This window comes from Strix uralensis, chromosome 1, assembly GCF_047716275.1.
Source record: "Strix uralensis isolate ZFMK-TIS-50842 chromosome 1, bStrUra1, whole genome shotgun sequence".
Classification (NCBI taxonomy): Eukaryota; Metazoa; Chordata; class Aves; order Strigiformes; family Strigidae; genus Strix; species Strix uralensis.
Genome location: NC_133972.1, coordinates 147,185,976 through 147,213,752, shown reverse-complemented (window position 1 = coordinate 147,213,752; position 27,777 = coordinate 147,185,976). Strand labels below are relative to the sequence as shown.

Genomic DNA, 27,777 nt, shown 5'->3' with positions numbered 1-27,777 from the left:
TCTTTCTTTTTAAGATACAATAAAAATCCAATGCAGAATGAAAACTACATTCTAGATTAATGCCAGTGCTTTTGAAATCACGCTGATACCTTAAGAAAGGAACGCTCTTCTCTGCAGATGGAACTAGCTCATAACCTGAGAACCTTCTGCTCAAAATGCAAAATCATCTTGGGGGGGTGTGTGTATTAAAGCTTTCTCTTGTTTTAATCTTTTTTGTAGTTTGCCATTTCTTAGTCTTCTTTGTGTGAAAGTTTCTATAAGAGTAAGAGTCAACTCTTCTGCATAGCAAGCCTGTCTTTGGGATTCCATTCAAATACATCCCATTTGCTGTGTCATGCCTGCAGTTCCTCTTTCCCCTGAGAGTACTCACTGGTGAAGGTGAAAGAACGACAGACAAGACTGTCTTAAATATCCTGGCATAGCCCATACAGCTTAGGTGATAGGATCTTACTTCCTCCTGCAGAGCGACAGCAGACCTGCTGTAGGACCCCACTGCAAGGACATTGCCATGGTCAGCCTGTTGCTGTTCTTAGCATCCTGACATGGTGCTTCCAGCAGAATTCCAGGATTATTTGAAGGTTAAGAGTATGTATGTTCCTTCCCCATAAAAAAACCTACCAACATTCTTATAAACAGCAGAAAAGAATTAACTGGGTGTACCTGTGCAGCTAAATGGTCTAGGTTTCTGGCATGGCTTGTTGAGGAATCCTGATATTGAGGGATTCCTGAAGAAGTCTCCTAACATAATTGTAGAATGCCTCGTATGCATTGGGAATAAGGGGCTTTCTCTTTGTTCAGAAAATGTTCATTTAGCTGCAACAACTGTTTTTATACTTAAACTCTGAGGGTTTTTCAGCTTTGTTACAGTCATCTGCAATATTCTGTCTTAGGGGTTTTCATGTATTCATCCACTAATTACGGATATAGTCTTGCAGTGAACTCTACATCTGATTTAATAACATTAACTGTACATCCCTTGCAGCTAATGATCCTTCTTTATCTTTCCAACCAAACGGCATGCCTAGGTGCTTGATGAATTGCAGCAATATGATTATTAGGATTGATCCTTCCTACACTATTTTTTTCGAGAATGAGATTTTGGTTTTGAGATATGTAATTTACACCTGTGGTGACTGCAAATTTTGACCAACACAAGATTAAGTTTCATCATAATAACTTTCCTATGTTTATTTTTCTCCCAAGTCATGGAATTCAGCAGCAGAAGAAAGACTAAAGACACTGTGTCTTGTCTCTCTATATGGATAGGACATGCCCATTTCAGAAGACGCTTTAACTCTCCATCTCTACTGCAGTCAATGACCTGATGTCACATAGTAAAGGTGAAGCTAGAAGAGGTTCTACAAAGGCACAAGCATCTATGAACCTCTCTAAAGTATGTGGAAAATGTTGCTTTGCTTAAGTCTCAAGAAAATTGTCTGTCAGATGGAAAGGATAATACTCAAGGAAACAGGTATGTGCATTATGACAGCAGTTCCTGGCATCACCCACAGTGTGAATGTGTACATAAGTGATTCATCTAAGGAGAGAGGAAGGTTATTTATCAGAAACTAAAGATTTTTCAAGGCATGCTCTTGACATGTGCATTCATTAACCTGCTTATTTTCCAGCTGAGAGTTCTTGTGGCGCTAGGACTATGTTTTGACCAAACAAAGAAATCCTAATGCTGGGGACGTACCACAGGTGCGATATGTAGATGAGGCAGAGTGTGGCTTTACCTGAACAAATACAAAGGCTAAAGAAAATGCTGGCTTGAGTGTTGAGTGCATATACACACCTACAGTGTTACTGTACATGTGGGCAGCAGGCAGTAGGAGGAAGACCAAGTGCCAAGACAAACACAAATCTTGTCTAGGAGAGTAGACAGATGTTAGACAGCTATTATAATAGCTGTGGACAAAGATGTTAGCTCTTTAAAATTACATTAAGTGGCTTTGGTACAGCTTGCATAGTTTTGGGTTCCTTCTGAACTCTGAATTAGAAGTGCAGCAACAAGGCTATGTGACCTTCCTTGTTACGAACATCAGCAACTCAGAGCAAGGGACCAAACATCATCCTGCGTCATTGCACTGAATGAGCAGCAGCATTTGGTGAGTGGCAGAAGGGTCTTCAAAAGAGGGTTAAAAAGGAAGAAGTAAGCACATGACTGCAAGCAGTGAGATCTGTATGACTGGTCAAGAAGTGGGCTTGACCCATCATGTACTTTGGTGCTTCAGTTGTCTTCATGCCTTGATTCTGGGAGACATCACTAAGCCTGGAGATGCCTTCACTGCAGCTTCATGATTAATGTCACTGTTTCCAAAGAATCCCGTTTACCAAAGTACCCTCTCATGTTTTCCAAAGCAGAAATGCTGTTTCAGATTTTTTTTGTATCATCTTAAATGAAGTCTTTTTTTCTTACAGGTTTTATATTTTCCCTGTTTCTTGTTTGTTCCCCTCAGCTGGGATGTAAGTCATGACAGAGAACTTAGTTCTGTATAAGTCACAGCCTTCACCTTTTCATTCTTATCTGCAGGCTACAAATATTACCTAAGAAATACAGCCCCAAAACAATACCACACTTTGGCCCATGATTATGTATTTATTTTTTATCAGTTCAGATCTATGGGTACATATTTATTTTCCTTACAGTTTGAGCTAATACCTTCTGTATTAAACTGAAGATTGATTTCTGCCAGTAGAGTATCTGAGTTAGTTACCATGTCTAAATTAAATTTTTGAAAGGAAGATACATCTATATTTTTCTGTATATGTGTGTGTATGTGTGTGATTTAAATATCTTTAAAATGTGAAATACCATACCTGTGCTAAAATGAGGGCTATTTGGTGACAGGCTGTTGTTCCTTTGAAGCCTTCGAGCTGAGCGTTTTCCTGGCCATTGAATTGAGGGCGTTTCTGGTTTTGCTGGATCTTGTCTGCACAGAAACACAGAAGACTTCATAAGGTAAAACGTGGGAGAGCTCTCCTCCCTCTGTTCTCAAAAAATGTGCTTATATGTTCCCTTTTGAATTATAAAAGGAGAAATACCTATTGAGACCACTGAATTATTTTCCAGATTTTCACTATTACTAATCAGTTGTTTATTTAGGTTGCTAGTTATTAGAGAAGTTAAAAATAAAGGAGGGTTAAGCTGGCATAAACATATCTTTTAGGGAGAGAAAGCTTGAGGTCAGTGTCTGTCCATGATGTGGTTCTGACCTGACCTAAGGAACCATTCATACCATTTCTTCATGCACAGGAGTTTCATAGCATCTCTGCAGAGGAACTGGGGTCACAAGAACAGCTAAAAGTGAGATGAACTTTAAACATTGACCCCTTCAGCTTAAAGATTTACAAGATAAACAGCAATATGTATCTGTTAATAAGGAAGGAAAACTGATGAGAATTAGCTAATATTGGATGAAGGATAGATACATTTCTGGGACCAGTATTGAAACAAAGCAGATACAGAATGACTTATGTTTGTACTGCAATGACAGAGTCATTGAACCTTGAGAGCTTGTGTGAGGACTGAAGGCTGTCTCTATGTGATTCTTCATCATCCAGCTGGAGAGCAATGAAGGACCAGGACTATGGTTAGTTTTGAACAGTTAGTTGGATGAGTGATTGCAAAGAATGCTAGACAGTAGCCTAAACAGTTCAGTAAATAATTCCCAGGTCACTGCTTTGGAAAGTTCTCTGGTCTCCTGAAGCGCAGAATGAAGACTCACCAAAAGCTCACACACTATGTTAAGGAGATGTTTTAGGATGGTATTTTCTGCAGCGTAAAATCCCCTCACAGTAAACCAAATTATGGCAGTTCCCCACTCTGAGCACTCTTAAATTAGTTTAAGAGTGTCTTAATGGGATTTTGATTCAGACAATTTGCCCCTGAGTTAAGTTAAATATAATTGGACATGATTTCACATAGCAACTGGGGCACCTCCACTAGGAGCTAACTCACTTTATCCAAAATAGCTGTAGTTAAAGTGCTGAGTTTACCTGGCTTTTCCATTGCTACCTCAGAAAATGGGGAAGATGGTATTTGGCTTAACAGCGTCAAACCTCTTTCTCATTTTCTTTGCCATAAACCAAATTCACCATCCAAGAGGATATCTCTGAATAACTGCACTGATAAAAACTGGAGAAAGAAGTCTCCCAAATGCCCTACCGGACAGTCAATGCAGATGAGAAAGCTGGCAGCAAAAGGGATGTTCATATCTCCCTATTCTACGCACCCAAGTGAGTAGTTTGAGTTACTCAGATGGTCTTTCTAGACTGTAATTTTAGAGAGGTTGTCCTAAAAGGCAAGTGAGAGAAGATGTCAGTGATTACTCCAGAAGATGTTAAGAGCATCTAAGTTAGGCTCCAGCTCTGAACTGGCATTCAAGACTTCTTTCTCTCCTATCAGTTGTGTGGGGAGCCTGAAAGGATGTATGCATGAATGGAGGGGTATATATAGAGTGCACACCCGGCACACCCTCCGCCTTTCAAAATCTGCTTGATTCCTGTGGTCAAGCTGCTGGCACAAAACCCCAGTGTATTATTCATGTACTTCAGAGATCTCAAAACCAACAGCAAAACAAACAAGAAAATGACATTTCCAAAAGAAAGAATGAAAAATCAATGCATTTTATGCATTATGCAACATATGAAGTGTTTAGATCTTCTTTGTCCATGAAACACAACAGCTTGTATTTTGCTTTCCCTATCATTTTTAACAATAGCTTACTGAGGAAAACAAATCCATAAAGCCAAGTACCTTTTCAAAAATGTTTTGATCCTTGATCCTACAAAACTTCATAGAGGTCATAGTATTAAATTCAGCTAAACCCCTTGGACGGATATAAGCTACCCAGGTAACTGAGAGTTTATATGGGATCACTCTACAACCAGGAATGAAAAAAAATTGTAAAGCTGGAAGAAACAAAGAGACAGTCAATAGTCTTAGTAATTTCAGAACTCTTCACATTGCAGTGGTCTGGTTTCTGCATTTGATATTAAATAGTCAATGGATTTAAAAAGAAACCAAAGGAGCAGAGCCATGTAACAAAATGGTCCTCCTACATGCAACCCACCACAGGATCAGATTGGAATGTGCTTGTATTCAATTTCAGGAAAACTCCTATTAGTGAGTTCCCATACGGAATAAAAAATGTATCCTTATTTCTCCTGTTATTCCCTACATCAGGTTGCTGAGTGAAATGTAAAATGGTCTTGGAGGTTCACAGTGACCCCACTCCTCACCTCCTTCACTGCAGCTGGGCAGAAGGTTTGCTCACCTCTCCTGCCGAGTCTGCTCCTCTGTGGTTTCCATGGCACACTCCAGGCTGCTCTGGAGGGACTGAAGCTGGTTCAATGTTTCCTTCAAAAGAAAGCGAGTCACAAACTGCTCCAAATTAGAAGCTTCCTGATAGTCCTAAAAATTACATGGGAAAAAAAAAAGGTAAGGATTTGCCTGCTAGGTTAGAAATATGTGAGGGAAGATTCAGACTTAATTCAGAAAGGAAGCAGCTTGGATGTTTTTGTGCTTATATATGCAAAACACATAAGCAACCTTTATGTTTCTGGACAAAAAGACTTTTGAATTTCCAGGTATAGACACTGATCCCACCCAAGCTGAGAGAGGCCCAGGTACATGGTGGCACAACATAGTTTCTACAAAAAAAAAAGCCTTTTCCTTACATTTCTTAACTCCAGTTGATGGCAATACCACATTACTTCTTAAGTATGGAAAAGCCAAGATATGATTGACAACTGCAGAAGTGAATTTAAAGTTTTTATTCAGATCCACTCTTGTGAAAAGATGTTTATCTAGCCCACTGGCCTGTCTCTGACAGTGATTATGGGAATAGTCTTTGAGCAAGGCACGCACTTAGTGATACTCCCCTGGAAAACTCCACCAGCAGTTTGGCTGAAGGACTGCCTGTGCCAGAGAGATTGCCTTCTGAATTTAACAGTCCTTGACTGATTTTTGTTCCTTTAATTTGTTTATTTATTTTTGAAAAAATATCTGTATATTTCACTATTACATGAAATGCATCTAAATGTTCTTTGAGTTGGAGCTTGGTTATTAGCAAAGCTTGCACCTATATTTAGCAGTCTGTAATGGTTCTTTGTGTAATGACATTTCCAATATATTTGATGTGTTCAAATTATTTATGCCTATTTTGTGTAGATAATTTCAGAAATAAATTCTTACACCTGCTCTCTCTGTGGCCCAATGAATCATATTTCCATGGATGGGGTCAACTTTAACATTTCTGGCAAGCCTAGATTTGCAAAACCCAGTTCTGCAGTGACATACAGGTGATGCTGTGTGAGGGGGTTTCTTATGCCCTAAGTCTGCTTATGTGTGCAGAAAACCCACTCAGCTCATATTGAAAGCCTTTGGGTACAATTTCATCTAAAATGGTTTCATAAAACATTGAATGAAAGATTTCTCTAGTCACCACATCTGAAGATAGATGATGGTCTGTTATCTTCAAGCTTTAAAGAAAACTTGTCATTTGAATGGTGTTGCCTCCTACTCTAGCTGAGAACCCATTTGAGTATTTTTGGCAATGCATATGGGTATTTTTAAGCTCTTTGCTGTTCTTCCCAATGTGAATTACAGCTGAAATGCCTTTTTGACTTTTAGACTTCTCTTAGAATTTTTGCATGTATGTGTTTGCAATCAGAACACAAATACAGGATGTTCTGAAATGTAAATGTAAAATAAAAGATTGTAAGATAACAGCTTTAAAAGAATTTTGCTCTTAAATGAGAGCAATCTATTCACAATACATGTTGTTAAGTTAGTTCCTGATGGAAGACTTCTGCTACAGAAATCTCAGATGTTAAACCACCCATGAATTATCAGAAGTTATTTATGTAGCCAGGAGCTTCATCGTCTTCTAAATTTACTTCTGTCTTCAGATTAATCAGGTGTGCCACTCCCCAATAAATAAGTTCTTATTTATACATTTTTAAAATAGCTACTCATGGGAGATTGTCTGCCTCCCTTTTGAGTGAATATCTGAGACTCACACCAGTCTTATAAATAACGTTATGGCAACCTTTATGATTACTAAATCTTATGCAATAAGAAAGCTGATTTTTTTTTTTCTTCTTCTAAATTGTCTCCATTGTAACTGATTTAAAACTTTGGTGCACCTGACAGAGATCATTTGCTTTCCAAAAATTGTGATTCTCTGTGGCATGTTAGAACAATGTGTGCAAATCTGTGTAGCATGAACAGCTAAATAAAACCCTGCAATATAAATCCAATTTTTCAGCTTTTGCCAGTGCTCCTGGAAATAAGTGAACAAAAACTAACAGAACTGACTATCACTGACAATTTCTTGTAAGTTTTCAAATACCAAAGCCATCTCACAAGAGGAGGATAATCAAAGTGTTTTAAAATTCTGGGCATCCAAAAAGTAAATGCTACAGATACCTCCAGAGAGCTTCCTGCTAATAGTCATGGTAAATCTGATACGAGCATGCTGAATTACAACTTAAAATGTAGATCAATACTGTTTCATTTACATCAATACTGTTTCATTTTGCAAACTGTTCAGGTGGGCCCTTGCTGATGAGGGGATCATATAAACATTAGCTGTGTAATACTTGCTACTGTCTGAGGCTGGCTGCTTTTTGACTCCTTCAGAAATACTTTCCTGCATATGAAAGTTATTAAGATTTTTTTCATCAGAACTACTCCAGGTCTGTGCATTGCACCAGGATTTAGTCTTTCTTCTTCCTGTTCTGTTGTCCCATAAGTTCTATATTTAAAGGCTTCCCTATGGAAAAGGTCCTTGTGATCTTTAAATATGGCTTAGAGTTACCTGATTGGGTACACAGAGCTTTTTTGTAAAGATGGGCTAGGCAGGCTAGCATTATCAAAGACTCTTTCCTTATGTATATTTTACCCAAATATTGGTGTTTACAACTCTTCTGTGCGGAATTACATAACTCTCTTAATGCACCCAGTTGAGCAAATGGCTACTCAGTATTTTCTTTAACGTCTCTGAGACCAGCAATTCTGAGCTCACAGCAATGTTGGGCAACTTTGACTCCTGCCCACTGAAAGATGACTACTCCTACCTGTCCTAAAGTTCTTCGAAGATCCTGGAAGAAGGTATTCAGCATATATAAATTGTCATCATTTTTATAATTGAAGTCATGAAGGGAAAAAGAATGTCCATTACAATTCAACTTAAACCTCAACTCCAGCTCTCAGCAATGAAGAATTACCAGCCATGCTTCGTTATCGTTTCACCACTCTACTGCCTAAAGAAAAGTGTCTTCATTTGCATTTTACTAAAGGCACACTGGTACAAGACTTCAATAGAAGAAAGAAAATGTTAATTCTGAATTAAGAAAAATATGTATCAATTTACTAAGCATATATTATGGTAGAATCAGCTTAACTGTCATCCCCAGCATTTGTATTGTCAGTATAGTGTGCCAGAAATTAATAATGGGACCCACTGATGGTGTCTGTATGTAAAATAGAAAAATAGCCTGTTTCTTGAATTTCATTAGCTGTAAATTACTGTTAATTAGCATATACATTATACTGCACAGCAGTTTGGGCAGTCCAGATGAAATAAACCTGTGTGAACTCATCGTTCTGCTTGTTAGTTTTACTGATTGTGAGTGAGGGTAATTTTCCACATCTTCTTCATCAAGAGACAACTGTGACCTTTTCAAGCAGCTAAGATTTGACTTTCCATTAATGCAACTGAAAATACACATAATTAGTAATTTCCCTGTGGAAAAGGTCACAGCGGTCTTTAAAACTGGCTTATGGCTATCTTAAAAGGTGCAAAAGAGGTTCTTTTATAAAGGTGGAGGAGGCAGGGCTTAGGTATCTCTTACGGGAGTCCACATCTCAGGATTACTACAGGTTCAGTGGCTCTCTTGATCCTCTTGAGCCCTGGTGCCAGCCCTGATCCTCTGCCCTTATGTGACCTGACATGACGCTGATCCACTTATCAGAAGAACAGCTTCTTGAGATGGGGAAGGAGGGAGATACCTGCGCTCACTTACTTGGGGCAAGCAAATTAAACTTGGTTGGGACAAAAAATAACTCTGAAATCTCTCAGAAGGGGTGAGAGCTTAGGCAAGAGCTCCACAAACTTAGAGTGGGAAAGGATGTCTGGCTGCCATTTACTCCAACCCCCTGTTCAGAGCAGGGCCAAATTCAAAGCTAGTTCAGGCCACCTGGGGCCATGTCCAGCTGAGTTTGGAATATCTCCAAGGACGGAGATTACACCATCTCTCTGGGTAACCTGGTCCAGTGTTGCACCACCCCCACTGTGCAAAGTATTCTCCATTTGCCTGGTCAGCATTTTCCCTCTGCAAGCTGTAGCAGTTGCCTCCTATGTTTTTGCTATGCACCCCTGAAAAAGATAATGTTCTTTTGTCTTCTCTATAACCCTCCTTTGGATAGTAGAATTACATTGTCCCAGAGCCTCTTCTCCAGGCTGACCAAACCTAGTCCCTTTGGCCTCTCCTTCCTATATTGATATATGGCAGTTTATGCTATGTAACACTTTGTAACATATTTGTACTTTATTTTATTTGTAACATTACTTATAATAGTTATTTATTACTTTTATATTACTCTGCAATTTTCTGTTCCCTATTTTGTATGTCATATCAAAATAATTTCATAAAAATTATTTATGCTTATCTTTACAAAAAATATCCCCAAGGCAACTGAAAAGTAGTTATCATTGCGCAAAACTCAGTAAGGAACAATCTATTTAATTTTCCCTTGATCATGAAATGTTTCCTGCCCTGTATGTTTAGACCCTATATTAGTGGGACAATGCCCTGGGTTACAACTTTAAATTGAAGATATAAAATTAGTCAGAATAACTGTACTAAAATGAAAAAGAATTTACACCTTTTTCATTTCAATCACTAAGATCTAATTCTTCAGACTGTTGGATGGAATCAGAACAGAGTAAAATTGTAATTTCAACAGAAGCCAGATCCAGAGATGCTTACTGTGTTGACTTCACACAGATGCAACTTTTACAGAATCCTCACTGTAAGAGTGAGCAAAGGCATAACATGCCAAACTATTAAATAGATTCAACTTCAATTTTAGAATGCAGCACAAACTTTACAAGTTTATTGAAGTGTTACATTTGGAATAAATTACATGTTTAAATTTTGTCTAGAGAACTGGAACAGTGACAACCTCTGCTAAGCGCTTGCAGTGCTGTCATAAAAGCAATGAAATAAAATAAGCAGCCGTGGGTGATTATAGGAGAATATTGAGACACATTTGTAATAGCATCCACCAGAACAGCACAAAAGAATTCATGCATGGATAAAAACTCCTATTTAAATGCTCTTAAGTGCACCACATAGCTTAGAGACAAGAAACTGTATTTTGGCTGTGTTTTATGTCAGCAGGTGGCAGGGATATGTGTAATACCATTGCTTCTGGGAGAAGGTTGTAAGAATACAAGGAAAACATCAAAGCTGTTGGTGGTTTTCATAAGTATCGACAGGAGAATAGCTAGCTTAAAGGTTTCGTTTTCTGCTGTGAAGTTATTTCTATACACTTTTATGTTTAAAGGTATGGATATTAACTTAATTAAGGTTGGGGGGGGCTTTTTGTTATTTGTTTTTGTTTGTTTTTTTTTTAGTTCTGACTACCAGCTGCTACCAGCAAAAATTTGAGTGTTGTCTCTTTCTGCCCCAGTAGATATAAGACTTCCACAAAAAAGATCAGAGAAATTCCCAAGAGTTTTCATTACTCCGATAAGGAGCTCCAAGGAAAGGGGTGAATCTCTGGAATATTCTTGCACAACTGCTCAGAATTCATCGCTTGCAGCTTTTTGAATTTATCTGCGTTTGAGTTGACTTGCACTAGTAGTCATGATCTTAAATAAATTTTATAGTTAGAAAATTCTATGAAATTAAATTCCAAAACCTCATTTAATGATGTCCCTAGATAAAAATAGCTCTTTATTTATAGGGTCCTCTGTGCCTTGCAGTAGGGTGCAACTGGTGATATATTTAGCACTACCACCAGCATTCCTCTCTTCATCTGAGTTTACAGACAAACACCTGAATACATGAATTTATGCAAAAAGTATCCAGACTCCAGTTCTAACCGCTGACAAGACTGTCTCATCAGAAATTAGGGAATGATAAAAAAACAACTCAAGGAATTTAGGTCAGGTCATCCATGGTCAAAAGAAAAAATGTTCCAGATGGTTCTTTTTAGGAATTTACGGACTGCAGTTAATCCGTTTTATAGCTATTTTAGCTAGGAAAAGCAGAATATGAGAAACAACTATGCCTGCAAATAGGAACAGTTCTTAAAAGCCTAGTGCAGCTGGAGCTTAGTAACAAGTTCATTTATTGCTCTGATAGTTGATGTTACTACTTTTTATCCCCTTGTTGAGTTCTGATTACTCAAAAAGGACTGGTGAAAAAATTCCCACCAAAATTGTAACTTGATAAAGTTTTGAAATTTAAGCAACACAAAAAAGCATTGAAGGCATCTGCTTTACTCCACTTTTTTTCCATTTTTTACTGAAAAACCTTTGACAATTATTCAGAGTTCAGTCAAGAAAGTCTGGTCTTTAGGACTTTCTTCAACAACTGCTTTAGAATCCTCTCATTTCATAGATCTAATGTTGAACACTGTTAATATTGTAGAGGGGCATGTTTGGTCTGATATTAGAGCTGAATTAAATGCCTGTGAGAAATGGAGGTGGGAGCACCACCATACCTGTCATTTCTTTGAATGAACAGTATGTATGAAATCTTGAAATTACTGCTTTTTTTTTTTTTTTTTTAGAATGAAAAATTGAACTATTTTTCACTAGAAGAATCTTCTTTTGGCCCAACAATTCATGGATTTTTTGCTGCAACATAGTCAACATCTGTCCAGAGGGTAGGATGTGGTTTTTTTCCTCCATTCAATTTTATATTCTTGAGGCTGGGCACTGGCAGTGCAGGGCACCTAATACCTAATCTATGGGCAGCCACATCTTTTATTGGTTTTCTAGCTCTGTCTTTCCTTCTGTCTCCTCTGTGAAAAGCATGAATTTACAGCAGATCTTTCAATCCTCATTCCCCTCCATGGTATTAATTTATGACATCCATGCAAGTGGTGCCAAGCCACTGAAGGTACCTGAAGATACCTAATAGGATGTGAAAACACACCATTAATGCGAGAAGGACAAATCCTGAGTGCAGTTTGCTTGACTAGCTGGATGATAAATATTCTGAGGATGTTTTCTGATGTGGAATTCAGAAAGTACTCACTCTTTGTGAAACTCTTCTTCATCTATGAACTTTTAATCAGTATCTTACTACCTCTAAAAATTATGAGAATCAAAACCCCTACTCACTGTAATGGAAGGAGATACAATATATGTCCAATTTAGTGCAATAAAGATAACTGTCATTAGAAGACAGCCTAAAACAATCAAATATACAGGAAGAATTAACTGTGTGCAGTTAAGAAATACATTACATTGCAGTATTTTTGTCAGTTGGCTTACAGTATTAAGTATTAATCATTGTATGCTGCAGTATATACCACTGCTGCTCCTTGTCTCTTGAACTTCATCTGTCTGCCTTCAGTGTCTTGTGTAATCTTCATCTTAAACAGATTTCTATTTCTTTGTAAGGAATAATAAAATTAATAACTCCTTTTTGTTCTGGCTTTTCATTTCCAGTGGAATCTGGTTATTTTGTCCATCTTAAAACATTAAGATGGGAGAGGACTATGGTATTTTAGACTGATGCTGAGCTGAAAAAACTTAGTGATGAATGCAAGGAACAAATTAACTGGATTCAAAGCCAATGCATGAAAATGAATAATCAGGATAAACTGAGTGATACCTGCCTTAAGTTATTCTTTGGCAGCAGCTATTCATTACATTCATTCTGCTAAAGGCGCATTTGTAAAAAGTGCAATTGCAAAGATAACAAGACTAGATTATGTGGAAACTGTTAATAAATTCTAATCATGTGCAAAAAGTGGTTCCAGCCAATTTAACACAAATTTTGAGAGAACAAACAAACAAAATTTAAAACTTCATTTTTGCTCAAACAGAATGTTAGTTGTGGAGCTCTATTGTTGACGTATGCTTGTCTAGCTTTTTTTTCAGTTGTTTTGTGATATAATTTACATAATCACTACTGTTACTATTACTCAAATAGGCAATAAAAAAATCTAGGTATTCTAGTCTTTAATGAGTATCAACCCTCCAGAGTGCAGTGATTTACATAATTACTATAAATGCAGCGTCAGTAACTAAATTGCATGTCCCTGTGTTACTCTTTCAGGTCCTATAATCTTCTCTGACTGGCTCCTATTTTTAGACTATTCAAGAAGTTTTCCAGTAATAACAAGTCTTCATTGACTTCACTTAGCTTTGGGGGTTTTTTGAGCAAAGCAGAAAACTGAATGATTTCACAGGAGCAAAGAATTAGACATGCAGTGTCAGTCACTGAACACAGCATCTGGCTGTTGCACACCATGCACTCCCCCTTCTATGTTTTTGCAAGCAACATGTAAAAAGCAGTTAGGTTTTTTTGCTCCCAAATGCTTGGAAGGCTATTCCAGAATTTGACTGCTCTATTGAATAAGAATTATCTTTCATTTCCATACTGAACTGAATATGTTTATGTTTTGCATATTTAAATGCTGGGTATAAACCAGTCATAGTTACTGCTGGTTAAGTGGTGTTTGTTTGCTAGCTAACCAAGTCTGGTCCCCAGCCATCACAGACAAATCTTTTTGTGTCATTCATAAAACAGTTGCAAAGGAGGGAAGAAAGCCCCTCCAAAGCAAAGAACATGAGACTTTAGAGTCTTAAAAGTAGAAAATTTGCAGTGTCCCATCCCTCATTTCCTAAGTTGTCTGCCATTCCTTTCCATGGAAGTCTGCAGTGCTATTGCCTCCAAAAGAAGAACTGTACCTCTGTATTTACAGGAGGAGTGTGCACTCAGAGGTCATCGTTCTCTTGATTCCATTTTGAAAAACTGTATGATAACTAGTCTAGCCAAAGCACGTTCTGGCTAGAAAGATTTTGCTGTACTTTTGAGGAAGAAAAGAGATGTAAAGAAATAGAACAATGAAATAAGGATGATGAAAATATGACACAAGAACAGATTAAGAGGGAATCTTCAATATTTGTTTAAACAATTTCCTACTGTTCTTGGTTATTTTGATGTTCCCTTCAGATTTGAATTTCTCATTTTGCTGTTCATAAACGTTTTCTATTGGCTGTACAAAAGTTCTGCCCAAGTCCATCCAGGAGGTTGCTGTTGCATTATAGTTGTTGGATTTGCGCTTCACACATAAAGTTATAGAGGGTCAAGCTCCACTCTTACTCACTGGATCAAAGTTTCATCTTATAAGCACTAACTCTAAAAGTCAGTTTCAGTTTACTTAAAAAAAAATAATCTATTGCACTATTTCCTTTTGAAATATATGATCTAATAAATATAACCAATATAAGAAACAGCTTAGATAAAAAGCTTTTTGTTGCTGGAGGTTGGGTCACTTTTACAACAGGTATGGTGGTCTTATGTCACTTTTGAGACAGCTCACAGCATGGCCCCCATGAGTACTACACAGACTCTGCATCTGCAAGGAAAAAAACCCAACTTGGTGCCACTCTCCCGGGGAAGCAGCCTTCACTGTGTGGGTGCCAGTGGGAACACCCATCCTGGCTGGAAAATGACCCCATGTGGTTGGCAAAAGGGAAGGCAGGAGGCAGGAGGAGAGGGGAATGCTCTTCAGCTGGTGAAAAAAAGTGAACTTTAAATGGGCACTGTCAGATCAGCGTAAACCATTACCAGCTCTTCCTCTGTAAGACAGTTCCTCTGGGAAAATCCCTTCAGAGACCTCAGAGCTATTGAAGTACCTAGAGTCTGGTGCCCTACAGAGACCCACCTGGTTTCCAGCTGCTGCCCCAGAAGGGGGACTCATCCTGCCCTGGGTCTCCTACAGGTCCTGTGTGCTATTTGTCAGGCCTGTGCAGATATCTTGGACATCCCTGAATACCTTAGGTTTTCTAAAATACCACTAGATGTCTGGATGTCTGTTTAAACCCCTGAACACTTATATATTGTTGACTTAATTTCATATGAAAATGACATTTTTGGTGCTTAAATGAGCTTTTGCTAGTTTACTGAGTACAGAATACTTTACCACTACCAGCAGGTTGCATTTGCAATAAACTATAGCAATACCAGAAATAAAAATGATAGAGCAAAACTTGTTCTTACTGAACAGCAACAATTTTATGGCTTGATAACTTAAGGAAGACATGTTCTTTAGTCTGTAAATTCTGATTTTCAGTATTCACAGGTCAATAGAACCAAGATGACAAGCATTTTAAAAAATCTGGACTATTTTAGCCTATCTACATCATTACTCAGTGACAGGTTTTATTTTCTGTGCTTCAGGTTGCAATGTTTCTCTTCATTGTGTTTATATGTGACTGCAAGCTACGGAATGTAATAAAAATGCAGTTTGTTGAAAATTTTATGTTTATTTGGATAATAAAAAAGTTAAGATTAAATATTTTAATTAAGTATGCTTCTGTGTTTTGTTATAAAAGATGTCAGAAAAAAAAGGCTTAAAGAAACAAGCCTTCAAATGCATTTGTGGTTTTGTTGAGTCTTTAATTTTTAATGCTTCTTATATATAAGATGAAGAAGAAATGAGATAAACAGAACTATCCCAGCTTGTACTTTGATCAGGAAAATATCAACCTGGCAGGTACAAGAAAAACAACTGACACCAATGATTAATCTGTCCTCATCACTCCTGTAAAAGCATCTCATGCAGACGACTCTCCATCCTAAGGAGAGAAGTTATCAAATATCAAATGCCACAAGTCCCTCTAAAAGTCCTGATATATGTTTCTCTTCCTTGTGTAAGGATAAAACACAAGAGACCAGCAGCAAAACAGAAGGGCTGTAGCTTCCCCAGCATCCTTTGGTAAGCTGTCTTGTAAAGTTAAAAGTATGTTGCTTGCAAACACAACTCAGTCTTTTCCCTGCTGAAAGATGGTCTTTCTATATCTATTTCTCTGCATTTTTAGCTTAGCACCTTCCCTTCAAGCAACAGAGCATGGACCACTCCTACATCACCAAGGGCCTTCTCTCTTCCCAGGTGCTATTTAGTTTGGTTAGGCTGGAGGGATCTGGCCCCAGAATGGTGAAAAGAAAGCTGGTTTCAAAGTTTCTTGAACCTGCCAACACAATGGAACATTTTTTTCCACAGATGACTCAATATTTTCACTTTCAGATAGTACAGGACTGGAAGACTGGAGAAAAGCTCTGTTCAAGAAAGCTGTGCTGGCAACCCTTTCAAACCACAGATGGCCATGAAGTACACAGAAATTATGCTGCAATTACCTTGCAGGAGCCAGTTATCTGCTAATCTGTTGGGTTAAAGATATCTACACATGGAAATAATTCAGAGTGATGGGGACAATTTGGTTCATCTTGAGTCAAATCCAGAAGTCTGTAGGCAAGCCAAACTCCAGTTGCTCTTGGTGGAGGATCTTTCCAACTAAAGGCTGAACAGGTTGGGAATATTTGTAAACAAACCCCAAGGTATCTATTCATTAATGTATGTGATTTTCAAAAGTGAACGTGAATTAAAAAACCAAGACAACGTGAAAAATCTACTTGGTGCACACTTGTGTACTGGATTTCTGGTTGTGAGTCAAATAATGCTACACACTTTGGTGTTATCAAACTTAGATTAGTATATGCCAAAAAGTAAAGAAAAGTCTATTAAACTACATATATTAGGGGGTTTTAATTTCTAGTTCTGTCTTTATCTGGAATAAGGAGGGTTTATAGATTAAGTTTTTAGATTTTTCAGACATGCTGATCCCCTGTTCAGTTTTTCATTGAAGACTGACACATCCACCTTCTCCAGGGTTTCCTTGGAAACTGAAGCTGAACAATTTTTCTAGGGCTCCAATTCCACAGCTGCCTCTCGTGCAAAGTACCTACTGAGTATGGGCAACTTGAATTGGTAGGAAAGCAGGGATTTTCTATAGGAAGGACTGAGTGGTGATTGCTTATCTGACTCTAAACTGGATAAATAAAATGAATGAAGTACCAAGTTGCTCCTTTTTCCCCCCAAATATTTAAGACTGAATGAGCTGCCTACCTGAAGTGGCATGCACTCTGGGAAAGTTTAGCACAGACTGACAGAGGTGCTGAGCCTTCTCCAATCCACAAAAAGTCAGAGGGGATGGAAATCTCACAGCAACCCTGAGAACTAGGTCCGTAATCAGCCCCATGCTCTGCAGAGTGGAGTTCAGGTTCAATGTCAACAGTTTTTACTTTTGGATTTTAATAGGAGAATTTGGTCTTGGTCACTGGGAACTGACCTAGCCACTGTAGATACACTATGTCTTTATAGCTCTCAAAGTGCAGGTCTTCAATTCTGTGTTTTTTTCCTATATATGAATTTTCCAACTAGATGGTGGCTTAGAAGATAGTAATAAATGCTCCCATTACTCAGTGACTATTCAAAGGATTAGGTGGCTACAATGGCAGAGCAGTGACAAAGTTTTGTTTTGCACTAGGAGAGGAAACCCAAGCCTTGTTCTGGATACATGCCAATGGCCATTCATAACCAAACTACCCATTTCTGAGCACCCGCTTGCCTGAGCTGGGGAGTCAACTTGAGCTAGGAGCTACATCACATCTTGCGTGTCACTGGTGAGGAACATAATTTATCCATGCTATCTCAATATGCTAACTAGTTTTTGCTGCACCCCCAGCTCTGATTTTAGATGGGTATATTCCAGATTTTAAACCATAAACTTCAATAAAAGGTTGGACTATTTAAGACGGAAATTTTAATATTTGCACTCCAGTGATTTATCAGGTAGTGAGGTCATATAACCTATCTGTTTCCTGAGAACTGATTTCCTGTTGCGAATAATCCCAATTTTGAATTGGGAATTTAATTTCCATGCAAAGCTGTAGCTGCTGGGCATATCCTTGGCAGAAAGCTCTATTTTAGAATATTTGAGGACACATTTGCTCTTTGACTGTGTTCACACACTGTTTCTACTAATTGGAATTAAAAGTGTTTTTCCACTGTTAGCCTTGCTCTAGTTCTGCCACCTCTAATGAATAGTCAGTTGGAATATTCCTGAAAGACAGAAAACTCATTAAGCTTGAATCTCCACTCAGGAAAATAAAATTCAAAGAAACTGTGGTTTGGTTATTTTTTAAATGGGTTCTTCAAGCAGACAAATGAAACACTCATTAATATTCCAGATTTTCTTATCCATTTTTCTAGTCAGGCCAATGATTACTTCTTAAAACTCTGATTAGTCTACCAGGACTCCTCCCTGTAATTAACTTCTGAATTCTTAAATGCCATCTTCTATTTACTTTCAGTAGTTATCAGATGACATATTCTGCCCTTTAGCAGTAGTTTATACACAGGGCTAATTTTTAAAAAAATATGCATATCTACAATAAACTGATCTGTTGCTTTTTAGTGTCCAGCTCAATGAGGCAGTGAGTTAGCACACATTCACTCCATTAGGAGTGGAAGATGCACAGCATGAATGGAGAGACATTCAGCTTACTGTCTCAAACTCTAAATAAATAAGCTGCACTTTCAGGTTTTTATTTTGGCAGTTCATGTAAAATGTATGAGTACTGCACTCCTGCAAACACCCGAATGCCACAGATAACAGCTTCTCTAGAGAAGCACAGCTTTCTCCCCATTGATCTCTCCATTGATTGACTGAAAACTACAGGTTTTTCACCCCCATGGGATCTCACTGAATGCTTTTGGCTGAAATTTCTGTTCTTGATGCCTTCCAGTGAATAACCTTGTGGTGCAGGTCTGGGGACAGGTTTGGAGGATCTAGGTTCACTTCCTTCCCTGGTTTGTGCTTTCCCTCACCCTTTGAAGCTGTTCCACCTGGCACATAATATTTAGCTGTTTAGCCGGGGAAAAGAAGTGATTACCCAATGTCTTGATGCACTTCTGATCAGACATCTAGCTGGGATGTCTGAATGAATGAGCAGGTCTGAACAGACGAGTAGGTATGACTGTAATGCATCGAGTGCCAAGTGGATCAGCCATCTAGCATATCCTGCAGCATGGCTACATCCCCCATCAGACAGATGGACAGAGAAACAGCTTCTCCTGAGAAACATCTCTTCCCTCCAGGGTGAATGTCCCCTTGCTGCGCTGGTGGGCAACAGCCCTAACACCTCCTCTTTGCAGACTCTGAACACTGCTTTTGTTTAAAATGCCTGAAATGGAAATGAAATCTTGTTCTTGGTCAGGAGGTTTCACTCAACCCAAATTTCTACGTCTTCTGTTTTTACTATCAGAAATACTTTCAAGTGTTTTACATTGGCCAGTTATGTTTTGGGACTAAGTAGTTGGGATGCACAGCCGCTGCCTAAAGGATAGTTTTATAATCATGAGAGTACTGGGATTCAGCTTCAGGGAACATGGGGAGAGATATTACAACCTTTTTTAATCTTTTTAAACTATCCTGGAATCTACATTTAATACAATTTAATATGAGTTCCCAGTATGTCTCCAATGATTCTTGCCTACCTAATTTAATGGTTGTCATTAATATAGTTTAAATTATTAGCATCTTATACTAACATGTTTTCTACTTCAAAAACTTGGATTATTTTTTCAAATTCAGACTATTTTCAAATGTTGATATACTGATAATACTTACCCACATTTGGCATGGGAAATGGAACCCTCTCTCGGTATGATGATATGAAGAACATTCTTCAGATCATTCTCAAAGACAATTTTGCTTATATCCAAACTGTGATTCTTTGCAGAAAGAACTTTACATCTTTGATACTCAACCATTTTGACAAGCCTTTTCCTACTGGACTTTTGCTACAAACATGTATATGTGGAAGAACTTAAATATGAATTAGTAACTTTATCTAGATTTAAAAAAATACTGGATATATGCTCAAATAAACAAAATGTACAATGTAAATAAAATTTCACAATTTTTACTTACTTTCTTTGTTTTGTCCATTGCCCTCAGTACAGTTATGTTTAAGTCTTCCAAGACAGATAGGACATTTTTATACTCTCCTAAGTGCTGGGAAAAATATTCTAGAAGAAGAAAAAAACCCATGTCACCTATAAATGACCTGAAAAATCAATATTTCAGTAAATATCAATTTTATCAAGTTGGAATTCTGTTATGGTGTTATTAACTATCTAAATATATAAAATCAACAAGAGTTACAATGAAAAGGATTATTTTAATTTTTTTTATTATTTCCCCTCAAAATCATTCCTGGAGTACTTCAAAATATTGAATCAGTGTTTCAAAACATTTTCTTTCAATAAATGAGGTGCCAAATTGACAAAAATTTAAAGTATCTGTTTGACAGCTGAAACAGATATTTTAAAAATATCTACATTTTCTTTCTAAATTGGATTTTCAGTTAAATAGTCTACAGTTTCTGTCAAGAAATGAAGTTTTCATGTGTATCTACTAAATCTGATTATATTGATACAAAAATAAATAATTCTGGTAAAGCCCTTAAAGGAGTAAGATCAAGTGGGGGCTGTTGTCAGTTGGGGTCAGCTGAGGCCAGTTGTTTCTTTCTGAGAAACAAAGACACCATGAGTTGGCCAGATAAGCTTCTAGTCCCAGGTACTGTAATTATATTTTCAACAAATAGGATCCATGCAGAATCCTTTTAACAAAAATCATGGGAATAACATAAATTGCAGGATGACCTTGTGTAGCTGCTCAAAGCAAAGGACATTTTAACAGAAAGAGCTGATGTAAAATCAGGGGGCATAACTCAGAGAGATACAGCAACAGGAGGAGGCAAACCTGGGAAATCACAACCTGAGTTCCCATTTGGTCGATGTGGCAAAATACACTAGAGGGAGGTACAGAAAGGAAAAAATGTGAAAAAGAAAGGAAGAAATTTATGTTAAAGGTAGAGACTGTGTTAGACAAGGCATTCAGACATCAGATACCTGGAAGAGCATGAAAAACAACAACTAAATGACAGACAGGAAGAACAAGATTAGATAGGAGCTATTTGAAATAATAAATAGCAATACTTTGAAGCTTTTAAGAGGTCAGCATGAGCTTCTCAGGGGAGTCATGAAAGCATAAGGCTTCAGGAACATTGCAACATAACCTCGTATTGCTGAGAGGTTGAATGAAATGATTTAGAATGAAAATGTACTGTGAATTAGTATCCTGGAAATGAAGCTTCATATCTGAGGAGAACTAAGATAACTCAGGAAGAGCTGTCTAATCACTAGCTTAAACATGTATTGCGTAAACTCAGTACCAGAGTCACAGATCAGAAACACCATAGGGGCAAACAATGAAAAATTTAAAGGACAGCTGAAAAAGCCCATATTTAACCAAAACAGACTGAAAACAGAGCCAGTGCCAGGCTGACACCCTCCTCAGCCCTCTGGCCAGTCTGAGGTAGCTAGTGGGGTCAGGTGCTGAGTAAACCTGTAAGTCTCCAGTGCAGCAGCAGTGAACCCTTGTGGAACAAAACCACCTGTCTTCCTTGTCCAGCTTTACGTAATTTTGGCCAGATGCTCAACCAGCAGAACTTGTCACAGCCCAATTCACTTCAGCTGAGGCTCTTGTCATATATTTATAAGCCACAGGCTGAGGTCTTGGCTATGGGTAGGGTTGTTCTGTGGGTAAGTGAACTAGCATTTAATTTGACAGCATTTTCAGCTTTTATAGGTCTTCAATATTGTTGACCATTGGAAATTTTATCAGGCTACCATATTTCTCTCAGAAATAGGCTAGTTTTGACAAGTATAACTGTTTTTTTTTTTTTTAATTTAGTGTGAGGACTTGCAGAAATTTTCTGTGAATTGTTTTCTGCTGCAAGGAGCACTCCTAAATCAGGTGCTGTAAGATCAGCTGGAGAACAAACAGGATTTTGGTGAAATGACTCACAGCCCAGAATAGGGTACAGAAATGGATAACAGAGCAAGATTCCAGGCCTTGCAGGAGTCTTTTGTGATGAAGGACAGTAGAACTTGTCAAACTGCTGTTCTTACTGCTTCAAGTTGGAGGAAAGTAATAAATTTTCCTCTAGTGGGGTACTAATAGGACAATCTCAAAATTGCTAAAGCACTCATACCTCTGAAAGTGATAAACTAAATATAAAAAATATCTCACATGAAAGGGAAATAAAAGTTATCTATCTTTTAATTGGAACAGATCTTCAAGCTCAGAGAATGTGAACTATTGATTAGGAAAAATATTTTCAAAGTAATTTCTGTGTGTAATGGATGACAAGAGTCTGAAAGATTATAAGCCATTTGCATTTTCCCAGGAGTTCTTTCAATGGAAATGATTTTTTGTTTGAGCTACAAACATTAAACAGAAAAAAAAATCATATCACACGGTATGTTCACTTGCACAGGGCTGCTGCAGGCATAGATTATGTTCTTGCCCAAAAAGGAACTTACCGCAGAGTTCTTCTGTGTCAAGATTGCTGGGAAGATAAAAGTATAGACAGTTAGTGCATTTAGTAATTTTTTTATTTTTGGTTTGGTAAATAGTAGGACTCAAAGATTAGCCTGACTGGGATATGAAGCCTCCCTACCTGGGCTCTAGGAGGAGATGTGAGTGCCTGGCCCTTGCTGGCCTTGCTCTGCTGCCTTAGGGAGGCTTGTTCCAAGCCAAAGGCTGTAGCTGTGCTGCAGCATCCCTGAAGCTGTCTGCAGGTACAGCCCTGCTTCCCAATTGTGTTCCCACTGTCACCTTCCTACTCACCAACAACCCTCTTTGAAGTTCCTCACCCAGCCTTTGTGCGTCATGGTGCAGTCATTGCTCCTCAAGCTTTATGCGTTTGTTCCCAGTGCTGGCAGAAATCCATCTAAACACCAGAAATAGTTTTTTTCCCCACCTTTCTGCCTGTACTTCTCTTCTGTGACTGTCATGCTGGACAACATGGCTCAGAAAGCTCGACCCTTCATGCTAAATGAGGGAAAACCCAATAACTTTCTCCAGGTTGTAATCCTCACTGCTCCATGGGAGAGACAGTACAGTAGGAAGATAGAATCCGACATAGCCCATCAGCACACATAATTTCTAAGACTTCCTGGCCATAAACCTGCCATTCACCAGTACTAACTTCAGCAAAATTAGTGATATGAAAAGTATAGCTGTATTGCCATATTCCCATGCCAACATTATACAAATACATGCAAGTATTCTATACCGTTCAAAACTGTTCACTTGAAACAGATTTCATCTTGCTCAACTCTTAAGCGATATTTTCTCTCTTAAGCAATATTTCCTCTCTGAGACTTTAATAGTCAAAAGACAAAACATTTGACCTACAGCTCAATTCTGAAAGTTAGCATATTGACTTTCTTCCAAGGAGGAGAAGAAACTGGTTATTAAAGAAACTTAATAAGCATGAATGTCCTTTTTTGAATCTTGCTGAGGGGTGAATATTGAATGGCTGATTGCACTTAGGATTTTTTCACTTATCTTTTTAATGGGATTTTTTTATTGACCTTTTAATAAAATGATGACACAGTATTATCTTAAAAGTCCCTTTCATCAATGCTAACTTCCATACATCTGGCTTTTATTTCATGAAGGAGAGAAACAGACAGAAATTGCAGGATCCTGGGTTGTCACAAACTTGCATACTCAGGGCTATAAAAACTTCTGAACACTTTTAATTGCTGTTGTAAATGAGATTTTCTCACAACTTTATTAACGGAGGTGACCTTATCTGCATTTGAACAGGCCAAGTTGGATGGCTGCAAATGAGTCTTGTGTCTGATTTTTCCAATGACCTTGCTGGCAGGTATAATGAAATTCATAGTCCGTAAGAATTGGTGCTGAAGCTGAGAAACTTAATTCTTAGGTCAACAGACTGTGTGATGCGAAAAAGTGTCTGTGACTCCTTAAGGCTGTTTACCACAGATCGCTGTGGCATCAATGATCAAATGTGTCTGATCAACCACTTCTGCAGTTCAACAGTAATTTTTTGAATGGTCCAGGTGTTCATTCCTTGAATGCAAACTGAAACCCTAAAAGCCGGAAAATTGCCTGAGTCAAAAAGCAGTGACAGAATATGATGATGTTAAATGTCAGGAGTTGGCTGTTATGATGACTAGTCTTTGTTCACTGTCCCTGCATTTTCTGCCCCTTCACATCACCTGCCTTAATGCCTCCTCTTTGTAAAAGACATTTCTGCATTTCTTAATGTACAGCTTGATGACTGTGTTTAAAAGAGCTTTTCACATTGTTAGCCAGTCAAATTCACGCTGTCTTTTCAAATTCATATTAAAATCCATTCTGGTCCTTGTTCTTCTGCAGTATCCTCAACATCGTGGTAGTGGAGGCTTTTAGTGTTGCTGTCAGCAGAACATCGCTGTTAGTCCTATTGACAGAAGCTACACAGCTGCAAAAGAACTACAAATAAAAATGGAAAAGTAGTTAGGTGCTGAATACATTTTCAGTTAGAATTGGGCACCTGAATAATGAGAAAATTATTGTCCAAAGTGATTTGTGCAGCAGCTTTTAGGAAGCATGAGAGAACACAGAAATGACGTAAAGAGCATGGATTTTGGTCTAGCATACTCATAGTATTTCTTTCTCTATTATAACTACCCTCTGAGGCTCCACTGTTCTTGGCATCCTATTTGAAGGGGATGCTGTTCTAGGCAGGGAAATTAATTTTGTGTCACTGATTATTTCATTCTCTCAGACATAATAACATACTGCTTCAAACAGTCATGAACAAACCTAGAAATTCTTTTCCTGTATACAATTTTAAGCTCCCTGAAGGATGCTACAGAAACAATTAAACAAGTTTGGAATATATTGAATAGTACAGGAGTGAGGTGTGTACCAGAGGGCTGTTTCTGCAACTCAATCCTCAGGTTTATAATGGGCACCTGTTCATCATTTCAGTGGGTACGTATGCCAAGGATGCTTCTGCTTAGACCTATAATCTGGAAATGCTGAACATGTTATTTGCAATATTTGCTGGATGACTCACAGCCAGGCGCCAGCACTCCACTCATGATAAACACCCAAAGCATAGGGTGTAGCCAAATGCATTCATGGCATGTCAGCACAATCATTTTTTAAACTTCTGCTCTCAATTTGCTTTCTGACTACTAAATGCAGTCCTTTCACATGTCTGACTTCGTGTCTAAAATGTTCTCTACCTATTAACATGAGCTATTTTTAAAGGACTATTACAACTATTCCACTGAGCAGTCCTGATCATTACAAAGTCGATCATACCTGTTGCTCAACGACAGAAACATAAGCAAATTCACTTGAATGAACTATGGCAAAAGTGCCTATTTGTGGTACCTCTGGAAATGGCCCAAAATGTAGGAGTGCAAAGCAGCTGTGACTACACTCTTGTTCTGCCCACCACAGTCAGCTGTGGACTGGGGCCAGCCAGGGAGGAGGGAAGGTCAAAGCTATTCCACCCATCCACTGGTGTGAATCCACCGATCCACAGCCCCATCCACTGACCTGACACATACAAAAGGCACCTCTAGGCAGAGGTACCAGCAGAAAATCTGCATATTTTCCCTGGGCCACAATAAGAAGCAATGACATCTCTTCAGTACAGGAATTATATATAAAGTATGGACTCTGGCATCTAAAGCATTTATTTTATTGAAGAATACAATACTATGAAAGACTTTATGAACTAGCAATTTAGGAAATTCATTGCCATGACTATCATAGCTGAAGAAAGATAATACTTTCTTCTTCAGATCTCTCTTCATTCTCAGATATGAGAAGGATTTATTTCAGAGGCTTGAATCAACTCTTTTTTGGGTCCCATTTGCACATCTCTTTGCTAAATTTGGCTTTAGGGAGGAAAGTTTGAGGCTGGTATCTCCTATTGTTAAACAGAAGCATATAATTTATGACTGAAAGGATTTAAGTGTTACTTAGCCTGTGCAAGGGCAACTGAATAACCATCCATGGACAATCTCAGCCAAAAAGCTGTAAGCTCTTTGCAACAAGAAAGCCTGCATACCATCCCACTTCAAGTCAGCAAAATGAGGTAAGTGCTGCAACACTACAGAGGGTGTTTGCAAAGGAGTCTTACGCGTGCGCTTCCATTTTAAGAATGTTCTGCTTCACAGCTCCTTTGCAATAGCAAAGACATTTTTGTTCAGGTTTGCTCAAGGTTTCTTATCAGTGGAGGCAAAACTGCCTTTTGCCAGTAGGATGCGGTGTGGGGACAAGCTGAGGCATTGGCCTCTTGCCACAGAAAAAGGAGAGTGTGAAGAAGGAGCAAAAGTGGGACTGAGATCCCGGGGCTGGTCCCTGGGGAGCCAAACTTCCTGCTGCCCTGAGGACACTGCTGCTCTTCAACCCCAGGGCTAGCTGGACTGTGCACCCTCTGGCCTTTCAAAGGCAGCAGCCAGCTTGGCTTTCTGGTCTTTGACACAGGCAGTGGGATCACAGCTGTTTTAATGTCCCACATTTTGCTGCATTAAATAATTTCCTAGTTTGCTTATGCTTAGCTCCAGCCCAAGTGATAACTTCAGAATCATCACTTACTGCTATGTCTGTGGCAGGACTACAGGAGTGAATACAGGTTTTTTTCCTGACTATTAACTTGTCTGAAAAATAAACCCCTTAGCTCTTTGCATTAGGCAATGATTCACAATGATGCAATGACTACATAGCTGGCTGGCCACCTTAACCATGCCAGCTGTAACAGTCTCTGTGTTGCTAAAAACACCTTAATACTATTAAAAGTCGCAGTGCATGCTAAAATCTGTAGAGAACTGTACTTAGGGCTGCAGAGCTATGTTTTTTTAGCAGAGTCTGAATAACACCAACCTAAATGAGGAGATGAGAGGCAACATCATGGTGGCTCTTTTGCCACAAAGAGCAAATTTCAGTTTTTACCTTGTAGAAGATGATAATGTTTCAACTCCTGGTTTTGTCCGAAAATTATTTTTTTAAAAAACCTGAGATTAAATTATCTATTCTTACACATAATAAAATGTTTATTTTGGTCTATTAAACTCCTTGGAAATGCATATGTTGATAGAGATACTACAACTGCTGTGATTATTTGGGAAACCCAGATCATGGAAGGGACTAGGCCCCTAAACTACACCTACCATTAAGCAATGAGCTCACTGCTAGGAAGCCAATGTTATCTTCTGAAGAACTGAACTGAAATGAAACATTCTAGGTCAGCTCCATTCAGGTCAATGCAGTTGAAACTACTCATTACCATTTGATATTCCCAGTGTGAATAATTGTCATTTTTTCTGCAGAGAGCTGAATTTCCCATTAAAAATAACCATTCATATGGAAAATTTCCAAGCAACTCTATTTGCAGCTTGTCTGTCTGACCAGAGGGTCTGTTAGCATCAGGACTGTGTAAATCATTCTCAGTGAACTTGTTTTATTCAGCCATGAAATACTAAACTGTATAATCAGCTCATTCTGACCAGTATCTTTCCTTTTTCTCTGTACTTCATTTCCAAACTGATTTCTGTAGTTATTGTCATGAAATGTCTGAGAGTTAAGACCAATAGCTGCAATTATGTCACTTAAATAGCAAACACACCTTTCCGATGTCAGTGCTGCACCATGTGCCTGAAGTTCTTATTTAATCTCAAAGATCTAGTTTAAAAAAAATGGTCAAAATCCAATGTATTATTTTCCTCCTGCAATTTTTTGCATTCAATAATTCCTTTTTAGAAAAAACACTTTTCACTTATCTGCAGTC

General features: G+C 38.3%; 1 protein-coding gene across 1 annotated transcript in view; it reads right to left on the bottom strand.

Annotated features, from left to right (window-relative positions):
* Nucleotides 1-27,777, bottom strand: part of NECAB1 (N-terminal EF-hand calcium binding protein 1) — a 69,275-nt gene that overhangs the window by 13,208 nt on the left and 28,290 nt on the right. Inside the window, exons 4-7 of the mRNA XM_074894148.1 lie at nt 22,496-22,521; nt 20,037-20,134; nt 5,280-5,416; nt 2,821-2,933 (exon numbers count right to left, since the gene is read on the bottom strand). Of these exons, the coding sequence (XP_074750249.1) occupies nt 2,821-2,933; nt 5,280-5,416; nt 20,037-20,134; nt 22,496-22,521 (374 nt within the window). The remainder of the gene's footprint in view (nt 1-2,820; nt 2,934-5,279; nt 5,417-20,036; nt 20,135-22,495; nt 22,522-27,777) is intronic.